This window comes from Stomoxys calcitrans, chromosome 1 (genome assembly GCF_963082655.1).
Source record: "Stomoxys calcitrans chromosome 1, idStoCalc2.1, whole genome shotgun sequence".
Taxonomy (NCBI): domain Eukaryota; kingdom Metazoa; phylum Arthropoda; class Insecta; order Diptera; family Muscidae; genus Stomoxys; species Stomoxys calcitrans.
The window spans coordinates 229,824,396-229,839,678 of NC_081552.1; the positions used below are offsets into that span (position 1 = coordinate 229,824,396).

Below are 15,283 nucleotides of genomic sequence, written 5' to 3' on the forward strand. Positions count from 1 at the left end.
TAAAAAATTTCCCCAAAAGAGGTGTTGAACTGTGAGGCGCCGTATGGACTCGGCTATATAAAAAGGTCCCTTATCATTGAGTTTCAACTTGAATCGGAAAGCACTCATTGATGTGTGAGAAGATTGCCCCTGCTCGGTTCCTGGTGTTTTTAAAAATTAGGGTAATAAGAAGTGTTTTTTAGGGGGGGAGATGGCACCTCAGACATTTTGACTTAAATATGGATATCAAATTCGTGCTGCACTTGCAAATCCCTTTAATTTGAGCCCCACATTGCCATGGCCGGTAAATATGAACCGTTTGGAGGGTGTTTTGGGGCTGGGGCGGCCACCGGCACTTTGCTCTGAAAATAGATATCAAATTCGTTATTTATTCCTAACGGAAATGAAGTTCTATTTAGGGGCGTACCTCAAAACACTTTGGATATCAAATTTGTTTTCTACTCTCAAATACCTTTCATTAAAGTCCCATAATGTCCTAGTGGGTCAAATAAGCCATTTGAGGTATCTTTAGGAGGAAAAGCGCCACTTATATTTGAACGCAAATTTTAATATCATATTCGTAATCTTCTCCCAAATACCTTTCATTTGAGTCCCATATAGCTATTGTGGGATAATATGCCCATTTGGGGATATTTGGGTCCCATGTTGACCCGAACTTCGAATAATCTGTTTAGAGAAGTCTTGTCTTTGGGGGGCCCGCTGGATACTTGGACCCATATTGGTTTTCTGGTCTCCAATACCTTTCATTTGATACCCTTATTGTGCCCATCGGACCACTTTCGGATATGGGTGGCGTTTTTGGGGTAAAAGGGAGGATCCGTCTCCACCCGTTATCTAAGAAATTCTTTAGCCTACGTTTCCTTTCAGACAAACGTACACAATCTATGAAAATTTTAAGAAAATCGGTTCAGCCAAGTATCCTACAATGGGTCTAATGACGTTTTTGAGGGCTGGCGTGGCCCTCTATACTTCAAGCTGATTTTGTATGCCAAATTCGTAATCTACTCCCGAACACCTTTCCTCTGAGCCCCATATTGAAATTAACATCCAATATGTCTGTTTGGGGGAATTTTGGGGTTAAATTTTAATACCATATTCGTATTCTACTCTCCTATACCTTTCATTTGATGTCTTTATAATCCCGATCGGTCCATCCTCCTCCCGTTATCGAAAAATTATGTACCCTATCTTTCCTTCCAGAGCAACCACAATATGCGAAAAATTCGAGAAAATCGGTTCTGCCGTTTTTCAGTCTATAAAAAACAAACAAACCGAGTCCCATATTTTTGTGATTGGCTAATGTGCCCATTTTGAGCGTTTTTGTGGGGGTGGGTGACCCCCTATACTTCGACATGAGTTTGTATGCCAAATTCGTTAACTACTCCCGCATACTTTTCATTTGATACCCAAATGATTGTCCTTATCGGTCCACTTGTGATTTTGGGTGGTGTTTTTGGGGTAATGATGGAGGGTTACGTCTCCTTCCATAAATTATAAAGCCTTTTCCTACTTCCTGACCATATTCGAAATGTACTCCCGAATACCTTTCATTTGAGTCCCATATTGTCATGATCGTCAAATAGACCTATTTTAAGGAATTTTGGGGCTGGGGCAGCCCCCCAGGTACTTGGACCCAACTTTTATTATGAAATTCGTACTCTACTCTTGAATACCTTTCATTTGAATCCCATATTGTCCTGATCGGTCCACTTTTATTTTTGGGTAGTACTTTTGGGGTAAGGGGGAGGGTCCGCCCCCCCTCCCGATATCAAAAAAAATATATACCCTATGTTTCCTTCCAAATCAACCTACACAATCTGTGACAATTTCAAGGCAAACACAAATTGATTTTTATATATAAGATTTTGCATCTTTAACTACAGTTCACTGTTGTCTTGGCCTAAAGTAAATTTCCTAAGTTTCAACGATATTTCGACCTTCATTTTAGATTTTTGTCTTAAATAAAAAGACTCAAAGTTAAGGATTTATTAAAATTAACCTACCATTCAAAATGAAACATCATCAATATCAAAGGAAATTTTTTTTTTCACCGAAGGAAATGTTTCCTTAAAAAGTAGGAAAGTTGATCTTTAAATTAAGTTTGCTAATCTTTAAAACTAGGACAAAGATTTTTCAGGTGGGGGGGGGGGGTTATTTTTCTACTCATACTCAAAGTTTTATTTCACTCTTCTTTTACTCACAATATTATGATTGACATTTTGTCATTTATTTGCAATGGGAAACTCTTTGCCTTAAGGTCTGCTGCAAAACCTTCTCCTTGCCTCCTCATGTATTTCAGGATTTTGCAAATTTGCAAATTTTGCCCATGAACATTCCACTAAGGAACAGGGGAAAACTTCTCACATATCAATGAGTGCAGTCCGATTCAAGTTTTAAGCTCAATGATAAGGGGCCTCATTTTTATAGCCGAATCCGAATGGCATGCCGCAGTGCGACACCTCTTTGGAGAGAAGTTTTACATGGCATAGTACCTCACAAATGTTGCCAGCATTAGGAGGGAAAAACCACCGCTGAAAAATTTTTCTGATGGTCTTGCCAGGATTCGAACCCAGGCGTTCAGCGTCATAGGCGGACATGCTAACCTCTGCGTTACGGTGGCCTCCGTATTTCAGGAGACAGTTGCTGTTTGTTCGTCTTAGTTGATCTCTGGTTCTTACCCGTATTACTGCAGCTGTACAAGTACCACTCTTGTGTTCGATTTCCATCTTATATCAGCTTGTACAGAATATTTGGCTGATAGCTTTAGATTATGGGCCTCCAACCTCCAGGCTCATTTGAACAAAACCGCAAAATTACTCAAAAATGTAGTTAGTTAAGAATCCAAAAGTTTTTTAAGCTTTCTAAAAGTTTTTTTTTAATTATTTTAAATTGTTTACAAAAATATTGGATTGCCCAAAAAGTAATTGCGGATTTTTCATATAGTCGGCGTTGACAAATTTTTTTACAGCTTGTGACTCTGTAATTGCATTCTCTCTTCTGTCAGTTATCAGCTGTAATAGTATATATTTGATTAAAGTTCATTCTAAGTTTTATTAAAAATGCATTAACTTTCTTTTAAAAAATCCGCAATTACTTTTTGGGCAACCCAATATTTATATCTCAAAAATGTGAAGATCAAAAATCAATTTAATATAAGATGTATAAAATTTAAAAAAAAAATCGTTTTTTATTCTAAGGGCTATGCTTGTAAACGCAACCAAGGGTGTACATAATTGTAAATAACCACTGTTTACTAATCTCTATAACATTATTTGCCTAGAAAAACGCTGTAAATACAAAACTAATGCTTTAAATGACCTTTTCCCCATGCTTCCTCCTACGAAATACTATCCCACAATTTTATTACAAACATCAAGTGATAGCTGGCAAACATCACCAATTACTGCTTGGCCCTTACATCCGGCTCCCTTAACTGCTTATACCACTCATGGCTTAAATCTATTAACTCCAGGTGAATTGGCACCTTTCCAGGCAGCTACTAGCACTAAGAAGAAGCAACACAAAGTAGTTGAAAGCAAATTTGCAGAGCACCCTAAGCCTTTTAGTGGCATAAATTTACCACAATTATTGCAGCCCCAATTGTTAACACCTCAACCATATTTCGTTTTAAATAACCACCCTTACCTTGCCCCGACACCTCTGACACAATTCAGCTACACCTATGGTGGTAATCAGTTACAGCAGCAATTATATACCCCCATGGGAGAGAGTGTCCTGACACCATCACACAAAACTATGGCCTCTACCACCAGCAAGCCAAAAGTCAAGCAGCCTGAACCCACCACCAAAAGACCCAAAGAGCATTTAAGAAATAAACCACCAAAATTGCAATTAGCTCCTCCGGCACAAACAGCTGACTTTTTACATGACCAGCCTCTACTGCAGGCTGTGAGGCAAATTAATTCCGATTTTGTGGTCGAAGATATAATGCCAGTTCCTGGACGTCATGTATTCTCCTCGGTCAACATGGAGGTGCTCGAACACAAACCCATGACAAGTTCACAGCAAATATCAAAGGCCAATGATGTAAGGAAAACACCAAAGCCCAAAACTGCAAATAAAAAATCCCCTACTGATTCTCGTCAAATTAAAGTGGAAGCTACTGGCCGCACTGCCACCTCAGGCAATGTGCCACAAATACAATTTGCCACCTATTTTTTGCCTTACTTTTCACAAGGCCAGCAACAGCAGCTGCAACAGGAGAGAAAAAAGGCTACCAAAACAGCCGCTTTGATTTTGGAACCCCATTCTAAGGCCATTGTGGGCAATGGGGGTACTGCCATTTCAACACCCATCTCAAGGGCCTTTCTGAAACGTGGCGTCACCACAAATGTCTACTTTAATCCCGAGTCCGTGGCCATAGCCGGTGTGGGTGGTAAGGCACATGCCCAAGCTGATCTTGAATTGGATTTAATCAGTTGAACATGCAACGTACTGACTGACCCAATGATCCCATACCTTTAGTAATAAATAAATTATTCGACTACTTTGTATTGAGAGACTTTTGAAGAAATCTCCGTTGTAAATAAAAATCAATTTTTTTTAAACAAATCTGATATCATGGTAGTGAAATGTCAATGTAAATATTACATTAAGGCTTATATGCTTAAAATGTACATACGAGAATTTTTATAACCCAATTTAATATTCTTATACACTATCCTAAATATCCTTAGCGCTTAAAAATTATTCTATAGGGTTGCCCAAAAAGTAATTGCGGATTTTTCATATAGTCGGCGTTGACAAATTTTTTTACAGCTTGTGACTCTGTAATTGCATTCTTTCTTCGGTCAGTTATCAGCTGTTACTTTTAGCTTGCTTTAGAAAAAAGTGTAAAAAAAAGTATATTTGATTAAAGTTCATTCTAACTTTTATTAAAAATCCATTTACTTTCTTTTAAAAAAATCCGCAATTACTTTTTGGGCAACCCAATAGTTGTAAATTTGAATAGACATTCATCAGTAGCAAAGAATTATCTACCAGAACGAATCTCTCATCACTCACATTAAAAGTTGTCTTCATTAAGGATATCACTGGCCAGCACGACTTTTGATTCCTCTGAGTTTGTTAGGGTTTCTATCTCAAATAACCGCCATATTATCCAATACGGCAACAGTTTTCCTTCAACAACTCTTAGGCAAGCTAGAATTTTTACACCGATTTTCGTTTTTTTGGTCAGAAAATGTTGTTTGGTCAATCCAAATAGTTTTTGCTATATTTGAGGTGAAAAATATAAAATTAATTTTCCAGTTGGTTCGGCTTCAGGTCTGTAATTAAAAGACCCCAAAAATGCTTTTAATTATAAACTTTAATTAATACTAGCTGAACCCGCGTCCGCTCCGCTGCCCCTTCTTTAACTCTCTAATATCTTTTTAGGGTGGGCATACTTCGTCCTGAATGTGGATATCGAATTCGTGACACTGGAGCCTGTATCCGCCTATCACGCTGAATGCCTGCCTTAGAATCCTGACAAGAACATTGGACATAATTTAAAGCTGTGATTATCCCCCTCTTAAAGCTGGCGACATTTGCCATTTATGGTCATGTAAAAAATTCTTTCCAAAGATGTGTCGCACTGCGGCACACCATTCAGATACGGCTATAAAAAAATCCCTTATCGCACTGCGGCACACCATTCAGATACGGCTATAAAAAAAAAATCCCTTATCATTGAGTTTTAACTTGAATCGGAAAGCGTTCATTGATGTGTGGGAATTTTGCCCCTTCTCGGTTGGTAAACATATCCGGTATGGGGGGTAGCCTCCCAGACACTTGGCCCTTAAAATCAATAAACGCTTTGTACTCTACTTTCAAATACATTTTATATAAGCCCCATAATGGCATGATCGGTAAAAAAAAGTTCGTTTTGAGAGTGGGGAGGACCCCAGGGTCTTTGTCCCGAAAATGAGTATGAATTTCCCGAAAATCAATCAAGTTAAACCTCAAATAGATTTTACATAATAGGGAGGTATTTCGGGGTGGGGAAGTTCCTCAATTAGTTTTTTTCTCTCAAGCATCTTTCCTTTAAGCTCTATATATTCGAGATTGGTCTATATGCCCATTTGAGGGGTTTTGGACCGACCCCGACCCCAACAATAGAAACCATGTTTTGTTTTTGGTGACTGTGAGAGTGCAAAAACAAATTCGAACGAATCGCATTAACAATCTCCAAGATCTGATGTTTTTGAAAGTTAGGGTAATGAGAAGTGCTTTTTTGGGGAAGGATGGCAAAAATGCAAATTTTTGACCTTTAACTTTCCACTAAGGAACAGGGGCAAACTTCTTACATATGAATGAGTGCAGTCCGATTTAAGTTTTAAGCTCAATGATAAGGACCCTCCTTTTTATAGCCGACTCCGAACGGCGTGCCGCAGTGCGACACCTTTTTTGGAGAGAAGGTTTTACATGGCATTGTACCTCACAAATGTTGCCAGCATTAGGAGGGGAAAACCACCGCTGAAAATTTGTTCTGATGGTCTCGCCAGGATACGAACCCAGGCTTTCAGCGTCATAGGCGGACATGCTAACCTATGCACTACGGTAGCCTCCACGGGGAGGGATGGCACCTCAGACATTTCAACTCAAATTGCAAATTGCAAATTTTTCCCATGAACATTCCACAAAGGAACAGGGAACAGTCCGATTCAAGTTTAAGCTCAATGATAAGGGGCCTCCCTTTTATAGCCGAGTCCGAACGGCGTACCGCAGTGCGAAACCTTTTTGGAGAGAAGTTTTTCCATGGCATAGTACCTCACAAATGTTGCCAGCATTTGGAGGGGAAAACCACCGCTGAAAATTTGTTCTGATAGTCTCGCCAGTATTCGAACCCAGGCATACATTGTCATAGGCGGACATGCTAACCTCTGCGCTACGTTGGGCTCCATATCAAATATGGATGTCAAATTCGTGCTCCTATCCCAAATCCCTTTAATTTGAGCCCCATATTGCCATGGTCGGTAAATATGAAACGTTTGGAGGGTGTTTAGGGCTGGGGCGGCCACCGGCACTTTGCCCTAGAAAAAAGATATCAAATTCGTCCTTCACTCCAAAATATCGCTGATTTGAGCTCCATATTGCTATAGTCGGAAATAAAGTTCTGCTAAAGGGGTGATTTAGGGCATACCCCCAAAATTGGATATAAGATTTGTTTTCTACTCTCAAATATCTTTCATTTGAGTCCCATATTGCCATAATGGGTCAATTAACCTATTTGACTTATTTTTGGAAGGAAAAGTGCCACCTTGAGTTGAACGCAAATTTTAATGTCATATTTTCAATCTACTCCCAAATATCTTTCATTTGAATCCCATATAGCCATGGTCGGCTGATATGTCCATTTGGGGGTATTTGGGGGTGGAGCGACCTCCTATTACACTTGGACCTAATTTTTTATGCCATATTTGTAATCTGCTGCCGCATACTTTTCATTTGAATCCCATAGGATAGGAACGTCGAATATATCAGTTAAGAGGAGTTTTGGGGTTGGGCGGGCCGCTGGTTGCTTGGACCCAAAATTTAATACGATATTCATTTTCTAGTCTCCAACATCTTTCATTTGATACCCATATTGTGCCTATCTGTCCACTTTTGGTTTTGGGTGGCGTTTTTGGTATAATGAGGAGGGTCAGCCACCATCCGATATTGAAAAATTATATAACCAATGTTTCCTTTTTTTTGATTCTACGAAACAAACCGAGTCTCATGTAGTCATAATGGGTCATATGCCGATTTGGGGGATTTTTTTGGGGTGGGGTGACTTCCTACACTTCGATCTGATTTTGTATGCCAGATTCGTAATCTACTTCCGAATAACTTTCATTTAAACCCCATATTGATAAGGACGACCAATTTGTCTACTTTAAGAAGTTTTGGGGTTGGGGCAACTTCCTGTGTACTTTGACTCAATTTTTAATACCACATTCGTATTCTACTCTTCAATACCTTTCATTTGATATCCATATTGTCTTTATCGGTCCACTTATGATTTTGGGTGGTATTTTTGGGTTAACGGGGGGCGGACCCTCCCCCCTTCCAATATCAACAAATTATAATGTATACTTCTTCTTCCTGACCATATTCGTAATCTACTCCCGAATATCTTTCATTTGAGTCCCATATTGCTCATGCTCATCCAATGAATCTAGATTTAGGGGGTTTTGGAGCTGGGGCGGCCCCTCAGTTATTTGGACCCAATATTTGATATGAAATTCGTAGTCTACTCCTGAATGCCTTTCATTTGAATCTCAAATTGTCCCGATCGGTCCACTTTTATTTTTGGGTAGTACACTTGGGGTAAGGGGGAGGGTCCTACCCCCCTTCCGATATGAAAAAATTATATAGCCTATGTTTCCTTCCAGACCCAACCTACACAATGTGTGAAAATTTCAAGATAATCAGTTCAGCCGTTGTTGAGTCTATACGGAAAAAACAAACAAACCGACAAACACAAATTCATAAGCAGGTTAAGTACGAAGATGGGCTATATCGGACTATATTTTGATATAGCCCCCATTAAGACCGATCCGCCGATTTAGGGTCTATAGCTGCCATATAGACCGATCCTCCGATTTAGGGTCTTAGGCCCATAAAAGCCACATTTATTATCCGATTTTGCTGAAATTTTTGACAGTGAGTTGTGTTAGGTCCTTCGACATTCTTCGTAAATTTGGCCCAGATCGGTCCAGATTTGGATATAGCTGCAGATTTGGATATAGCTGCCATATAGACCGATCCTCCGATTTAGGGTCTTAGGCCCATAAAAGCCACATTTATTATCCGATGTCGCCGAAATTTGGGCTAGTGAGTTAAGTTAAGCCCCATGACATAATTCTGCAATATAGCACAGATCGGTCGAGATTTGGATCTAGCTGCCATATAGACCGATCTCTCGGTTTTAGGTTTTGGGGCCATAAAAGGCGCATTTATTGTCTGAAATCGCTGAATTTGGGACAGTGAGTTGAGTTAGGCTCTTCGACGTTCTTCTTTAATTTGGCCCAGATCGGTCCAGATTTGGATATAGCTGCCTTATAGACCGATCTCTTGGTTTTTGGTTTTGGGACCATAAAAGACGCATTTATTGTCCGATATCGCTGAAATTTGAGACAGAGAGTTGTCTTAGACCCTTCGACGTCTATCTTCAATTTGGGCCTGATCGGTTCAGATTTGGATATAGCTGCCATATAGACCGATCCCTCGATTTCAGGTGCATTTATTGTCCGAATCGCTGAATTTGGGACGGTGAGTTGAGTTAGGCTCTTCGACGTTCTTCTTTAATTTGGCCCAAATTGGCCAAGATTGGACCGATATCCATGTAGACCGATATCTCGATTTAAAGTCTTGGCCCCATAAAAGTCGCATTTATAATCCGATTTCACTCAAATTTGACACAGTGACTTATATTAGGCTTTTCGACATCCGTGTCGTATATGGTTCAGATCGGTTCATTTTAAGATATAGCTACTAAAAAGACAAATATTTTGTTATAAAAATTTTTTATACAAATACATTTTTACCCTTTGGGTAGTGTTTTGGGGAAGGGGCGGTACCCCAAAAACATGGTCCCACATTGTTCCAAATACCTTCATTTAAGCCCCATAATGTGATGGTCAGTAAATACTTGCTGTTTGTGGAATATTTTGGGAAAAGGGTAGACCCTGAGAAAATTTCTACTGTCCAATGCCTCCCATTTGAGCCCCACATTGACAGATTGCATTTGAACCCTATATTGCAATGGTCATCAGAAACTTCCTCTATGAGTGGTATTATGGGGGTGGAGTGGTCCCATAGACACGTTTTTCCGAGTATTGATATCAGATTCGTGCTTTGCTCCCAAAGATCTTTCGTCGTCTTGTCAGATACTTAGAGTCCAATGGCCTTCTTAGCGACATACAGTATGGGTTCCGCAGAAATCGCTTTTCGCGAGACCCAATGTAGGAACGATGGAGTAGCTCTATCCACCAGTTTGGTGAGAGTAAGGTCGTGGCTCTGGATATCTCCAAGCACGGTGCACTTTTATCATAGCTTGTCGCCTTTGGAGTCGGTAATAACTTCGTTGGTTTATATCGAGCTTTCTCAGAGATCGCACTATACGAGTAGTTGTAGATGGATTCTCATCAGATGAGTATACATTGACCGCAGGTGTGCCAAAAGGCTCTGTCCATTCCCTTTTTCTTATTTTTCATTGACGATCTATTGGGTCAGACTTCGAACCCAGTCTACTCATTTGCCGATGATAGTAATCTGTGTTATTCATATTCATTCGACCATAGGCCCAGTCCTTAAGAAATTGTGGACAGGAGGCGCCTTGTGGATGAGACGCTCTCCCAGGATTTGTTGGCCATTTCCGAGTGGGATAGAATGAATAGAGTAGACTTTTACGCACAAAAGACGCAGTGCTGTTTCTTGTCTCACAAGCGATTCACTGACCCACTTCAATCGTCGATATCTATCGACGGTATAGACATCGAACAGTCCGATACTCTTGATGTTCTGGGCATGAAGATATAATGTGATGTCCGCTGGTCAAAACATCTATTCGAAGTGTCAAAAGAAGCATTCAAGTGTTTGGGCTTTCTTAAGCGGTGCAAGAAATATTTCACCTCTACTGATCTTCTCAATATCTATACTACCTACATCAGGCCGAGGATGGAATATAACTCTCATATATAGGCAGGAGCTCCAAATTCATCCTTGGAGCTACTTGACCGGGTTCAACGGAGAGCGATGGTGTTGATTGGGGACAGTAACTCTCTCTACTCTCTTGCTTCTCTTGAACATCGTCGGAATGTGGGTAGCGTTGTATTGTTTTATCGTTATTTTCATGGCGTGTGTTCCAGGGATATTCGTCTTCTTATTCCTGACGTTAGCATGTTCACCAGGAATACAAGACTTGTCAGGAACTCACACCCGTTTGTAATTGGTTTGGGCCAGTCGACCGAACCATGCATTACCGAGATAATTCATTTTTCGCCCGAACTATTCGTATGTGGAATCGACTTCCGGTTAAATGTCTTTCCCACCGACATTGACGATCAGAAATTTAAGACTAATATCAATAAACACTGCTTCCTCTTTCCCCCCTCCAACCCTGAACTTTCCTAATTACCAACGCAATGCACTGCATATATAGGGGATCCCCTGCGTGTTGGTTACGTGAAAAAAAAATTTAAACTCCATACCGCTATGGTCGTAAATTTGCCCTTTTTGGGGGATGTTTTTGGAGAGGGCCGGCCCCCCAAACACTTGGTGCCACATTTGTATGTCAGATTCGTATTCTATACTAAAATACCTCTTATTTAAGCTCCATATAGCCATGGTCAGTAAAAAAGTCCTATTTGGGGGGTGTTTTGGGGAAGGGGTAGACCTCCAGAGGCTACCGTAGAGCAGACGCTGAACGCCTGGATTCGAATCCTGGCGAAACCATCATAAAATTTTCAGCGGTGGTTATCCCCTCCTAATGCTGGCCACATTTGTGAGGTACTCTGCCATGGAAAAACTACTCCTCAAAAGAGGTGTCGCACTGCGGCACGCAGTTCGGAATAGGCAAAAAAAAAGGGAGACCCTTTATCATTGAGCTTAAAAACTTGAATCGGACTGCATTCATTGATATGTGAAAAGTTTGCCCCTGTTCTTTGGTGGAATGTTCATGGGCAAATTTGTATTTTTTTCCAGAAACTTGGACCCAAATTTGGATATCAGATTCGTATTCTACTTAGCCCCACATTTGGATATCAGATTGGTATTCTACTCTCAAATACCACTTTTTTTCAAGCCCCATATTGCCGTGGTCGTTTTTTGGGGGCTGGGCGGTCCCCCAAATACTTGGTCCCACAATTGGATATCAGATACGTTTTCTACTTTGAATTACCTTTCATTTGAATCCCATATTGTGGTGATTGGTCTAAATATATATTTGGTAGCTTTTGGGGGTGGGGTAGCCCCCCTAGGTACCCCATCCAAAATTTGGATACAAAATTTCGCTTAAATTGCACCACCCATCTCCGAGATCTGGCATTTCTGAAAATTAGGGTAAGGGGAGGTTCCGCCCCCCCCTTCCGATTCCCAAAAAATGGGAATTATTAAAGGAATATACAAAAATACCAAAAGGCCTTTGCACAAAAATCCTCACTTTTTGCATCGAGGACAACTACTTTCGCTGTACATATTTTCATAATAAAATAGAATTTAATAAAAAAATCTTCATTTTAGTATGCTTTGTCTTTCAATATTATCGTAATTGTTTGTAAATAGCATAGACCACTTTCCCTAAAAATTTCCCTTAAACAATTGGTTTGCCCAAAAAGTAATTGCGGATTTTTCATATAGTCGGCGTTGACAAATTTTTCACAGCTTGTGACTCGGTAATTGCATTCTTTCTTCTGTCAGTTATCAGCTGTGCTTGCTGTAGAAAAAAAGAGTAAAAAAAGTATATTTGATTAAAGTTCATTCTAAGTTTTATTAAAAATGCATTTACTTTCTTTTAAAAAATTCGCAATTACTTTTTGGGCAACCCAATAGATATAATTTCTTTATTACCCCTGAAGCTTCCCTACTTCCACTCTTCCAGCACTAGTTCGTTTAGTTGTAAATTTTGACATAGTTTTTGGATGATTTTGTATTTCCTCACGCTTCTTTTTTTATGTTTAAAAACAATCACGCTTTATATACACCCTATCCTCAACACCTAATACAAACAAATACTCCCGTTCACAAATGTGATTCATTAGAACAAAATCGTCGAGTGATGAGACCCTACCCTACTATGGTGGTTTAAAGGGCCAAGTCATACATCTCAAGGACGGTAAAGTACAGAAAATTTCCCTACATGGTAAGGACGGCACCTCAGCTACCGTGGCCATTTCACGTCAAGGTCCCACTGCGGCCCTATCGAGCAGCATTGCCACAACCGTAAAGGAAGAACGTGAGAAATCCAAATTTGAAGAAGACTTCAATAGAATTCAATTGGCTGCCGCCCGGCTGGTGGCCATACAGGAAATGGCCAAACGCAAGGGAACCTTTAGCGCCGAGGATAATCGTGTGTATGCAGCCAGCCTCTTGGAATTGGGTCAGGCGGCGCAAAGCTTGGCCTTACTTCAGCAGACGGGACAAATACAAGATTTCAGTGTTCTATTGCAGCCCCATCCAAGTGTGGGCATGCCGCAGAAAACTCCCGCTTTCATGGTTGATAAAAATACCGATGATGTTGTGACCATTGAAGCTCCCGTGGAGGAACAGAAGGTGGAGGAAGTCACAGAGCAACAATTAAGCGAAAGTGATCTGTTGCCCATAACGCCCGAAGATCCCTATGAAGATGTTAATGACAGTGTGGCAATAGTGCCACCCAAAAAGGATGCCTCTGTGGCCGAAGCAAAGCCAGTGGGTTAGTATAATACAGCGATGGGCTTGGACACACTTGCAAATATTATAGCAAAATAATGCGCAATTGTGTGTAAGTGCCCATCTATGTAAACAAATGGAGTTAAATAGAAAAAAAATAATTTTCATAAATTTTTTTTTCATTATCTTCCATTTAGGCGTCTCCATTGCCGGTGAGGGAGGTGTGGCCTCCTCTAAGCCCAATGCTGTTGCTCTCTCTGGTCGCAATGGCTTGGCTGTCTCTGCTCCCAAAGCTACCGCCATAGCTGGTGTTACCCCTCAAGAGGCAGCCGCCTTCAGCATCTCCCTGCCCAGCCGCAATCAGGTGGTCATTAAGTCAGCCACAACACGTGTAGCTTCACCCCAAGATTCCTTATCTTATGATGATTATGACTATATTGAAACGTCCCCCGTAAAGGCCATAAGCAATGATAGTCCATTTCTAAGATCATCTGGTCTGGTGGGCAACAGCGGAAACAAGCAGAAACCTAAGCCAATGATGGGAACAGCAAGTGCCGCCGAGGCTATTGTACAAATGTGGCGCACCGCCATTGCCGAAGATTATGCCTCCCCTCATGATGATGGCGATAGAGATCGTTTGAGTGACTATGACATTGAACAGTTGTATAAGATATCCAAGAAGTTATCTCATCATCGGCATAGAGTATAAGACTCTTGAAGTCTTCAATAAAGATAAGCTAATGTGTATTTGCATTTGGAAAATAAAGACTTTTTATGCTTAACATGGATTATTTATAATACTAATATTAATAATAAAAACACAAAAAGTTTAAAAATCATGTTGTTTTGAAAAAAATTTTAATATTTTGCTCACCAGTTTGGTTTAGGAGTTATAGACATTTTATTTTTTTTAAAAACTAGTTAAAGCTATAAATTTGAATGCTTCTATGTACGAGTGCAATAACAACTTTAGAATATGGTTAAGAGTACATGAGTACCCACCACTATAGGATGGGGGTATACTAGTCTAGTCATTCTATATGTAATACCTCGAAATATTGATCTAGGACCCCATAAAGTATACATACTCTTGATCGTCTCGACGTCCTGAGTTGATTTACCCATGTCCGCCCGTCAAAATCTCGATAGCGGTCGAACGCGTAAAGCTAGCTGCTTGAAATTTTGGACAGATACTTCATATCGATATAGGTCGTTGGGGATTGCAAATGGGCCATATCGGTTCAGATTTGAATATAGTTCCCATATAAACCGATTTCCCGATTTGACTTATTAAGCCTCTGGAAGCCACAATTTCTTGGCCGGTTTGGCTGAAATTTAGCACGTAGTGTTTTGTTATGACTTCCAACAACTGTGCCAAGTAAATTCCAAATCGGTTAAGAATCTGATATAGCTCCCATAAAAACCGATCTCCCGATTTGACTTCTTGAGCCCCTGGAAGCCGCAATTTTCGTCCGATTTGGCTGAAATTTTACACGTAGTGTTTTGTTATGACTTCCAACAACTGTGCCAAGTAAATTCCAAATCGGTTAAGAATCTGATATAGCTCCCATAAAAACCGATCTCCCGATTTGACTTCTTGAGCCCCTGGAAGCCGCAATTTTCGACCGATTTGGCTGAAATTTTACACGTAGTGTTTTGTTAAGACTTCCAACAACTGTGCCAACTACGGATCAAATCGGTCGAGAACCTGATATAGCTCCCATATAAACCGATTTCCCGATTTGACTTGTTGAACCCCTGGAAGCCGCAATTTTTGTCCCATTTGGCTGAATTTTTGCATATAGTGTTCTGTTATGACTCTCAACAACTGTGGGGGGTGGTCCAAATCGGTCTATAACCAGATATATTTTAGCAGAATCCGTGGTGTTTGGTTCCTAAGATTCGGCCCGGCCGAAAATAGCACTCG

At 40.4% G+C, this 15,283-nt stretch overlaps 2 protein-coding genes across 3 annotated transcripts in view; both read left to right on the forward strand.

Moving 5' to 3' along the window:
* Window positions 1-4,455, forward strand: part of LOC106092093 (uncharacterized) — a 48,120-nt gene extending 43,665 nt beyond the window's left edge. Inside the window, exon 3 of one of the 2 annotated variants that reach the window (XM_013258849.2) lies at window positions 3,378-4,455. In XM_013258849.2, the coding sequence (XP_013114303.2) occupies window positions 3,378-4,443 (1,066 nt within the window). In that variant the 3' untranslated portion in view covers window positions 4,444-4,455. The remainder of the gene's footprint in view (window positions 1-3,377) is intronic. The other variant, XM_059360278.1, reaches the window with a different exon arrangement.
* Window positions 4,456-4,592: 137 nt separating this feature from the next.
* LOC131997622 (uncharacterized) lies at window positions 4,593-14,089 on the forward strand. Its single transcript, XM_059368677.1, has 3 exons — window positions 4,593-4,600; window positions 12,747-13,399; window positions 13,554-14,089. Exons 1-3 carry the CDS (start codon window positions 4,593-4,595, stop codon window positions 14,063-14,065), a joined length of 1,173 nt encoding a protein of 390 aa, XP_059224660.1. The 3' UTR covers window positions 14,066-14,089.
* Window positions 14,090-15,283: the final 1,194 nt, after the last annotated feature.

Bases quoted from the DNA above. Each gene is read 5' to 3' on its own strand.
- LOC131997622 (XM_059368677.1), top strand. The intron at 13,400-13,553 runs GTTAGTATAATA...TCTTCCATTTAG, and splicing joins GGCCGAAGCAAAGCCAGTGG to GCGTCTCCATTGCCGGTGAG.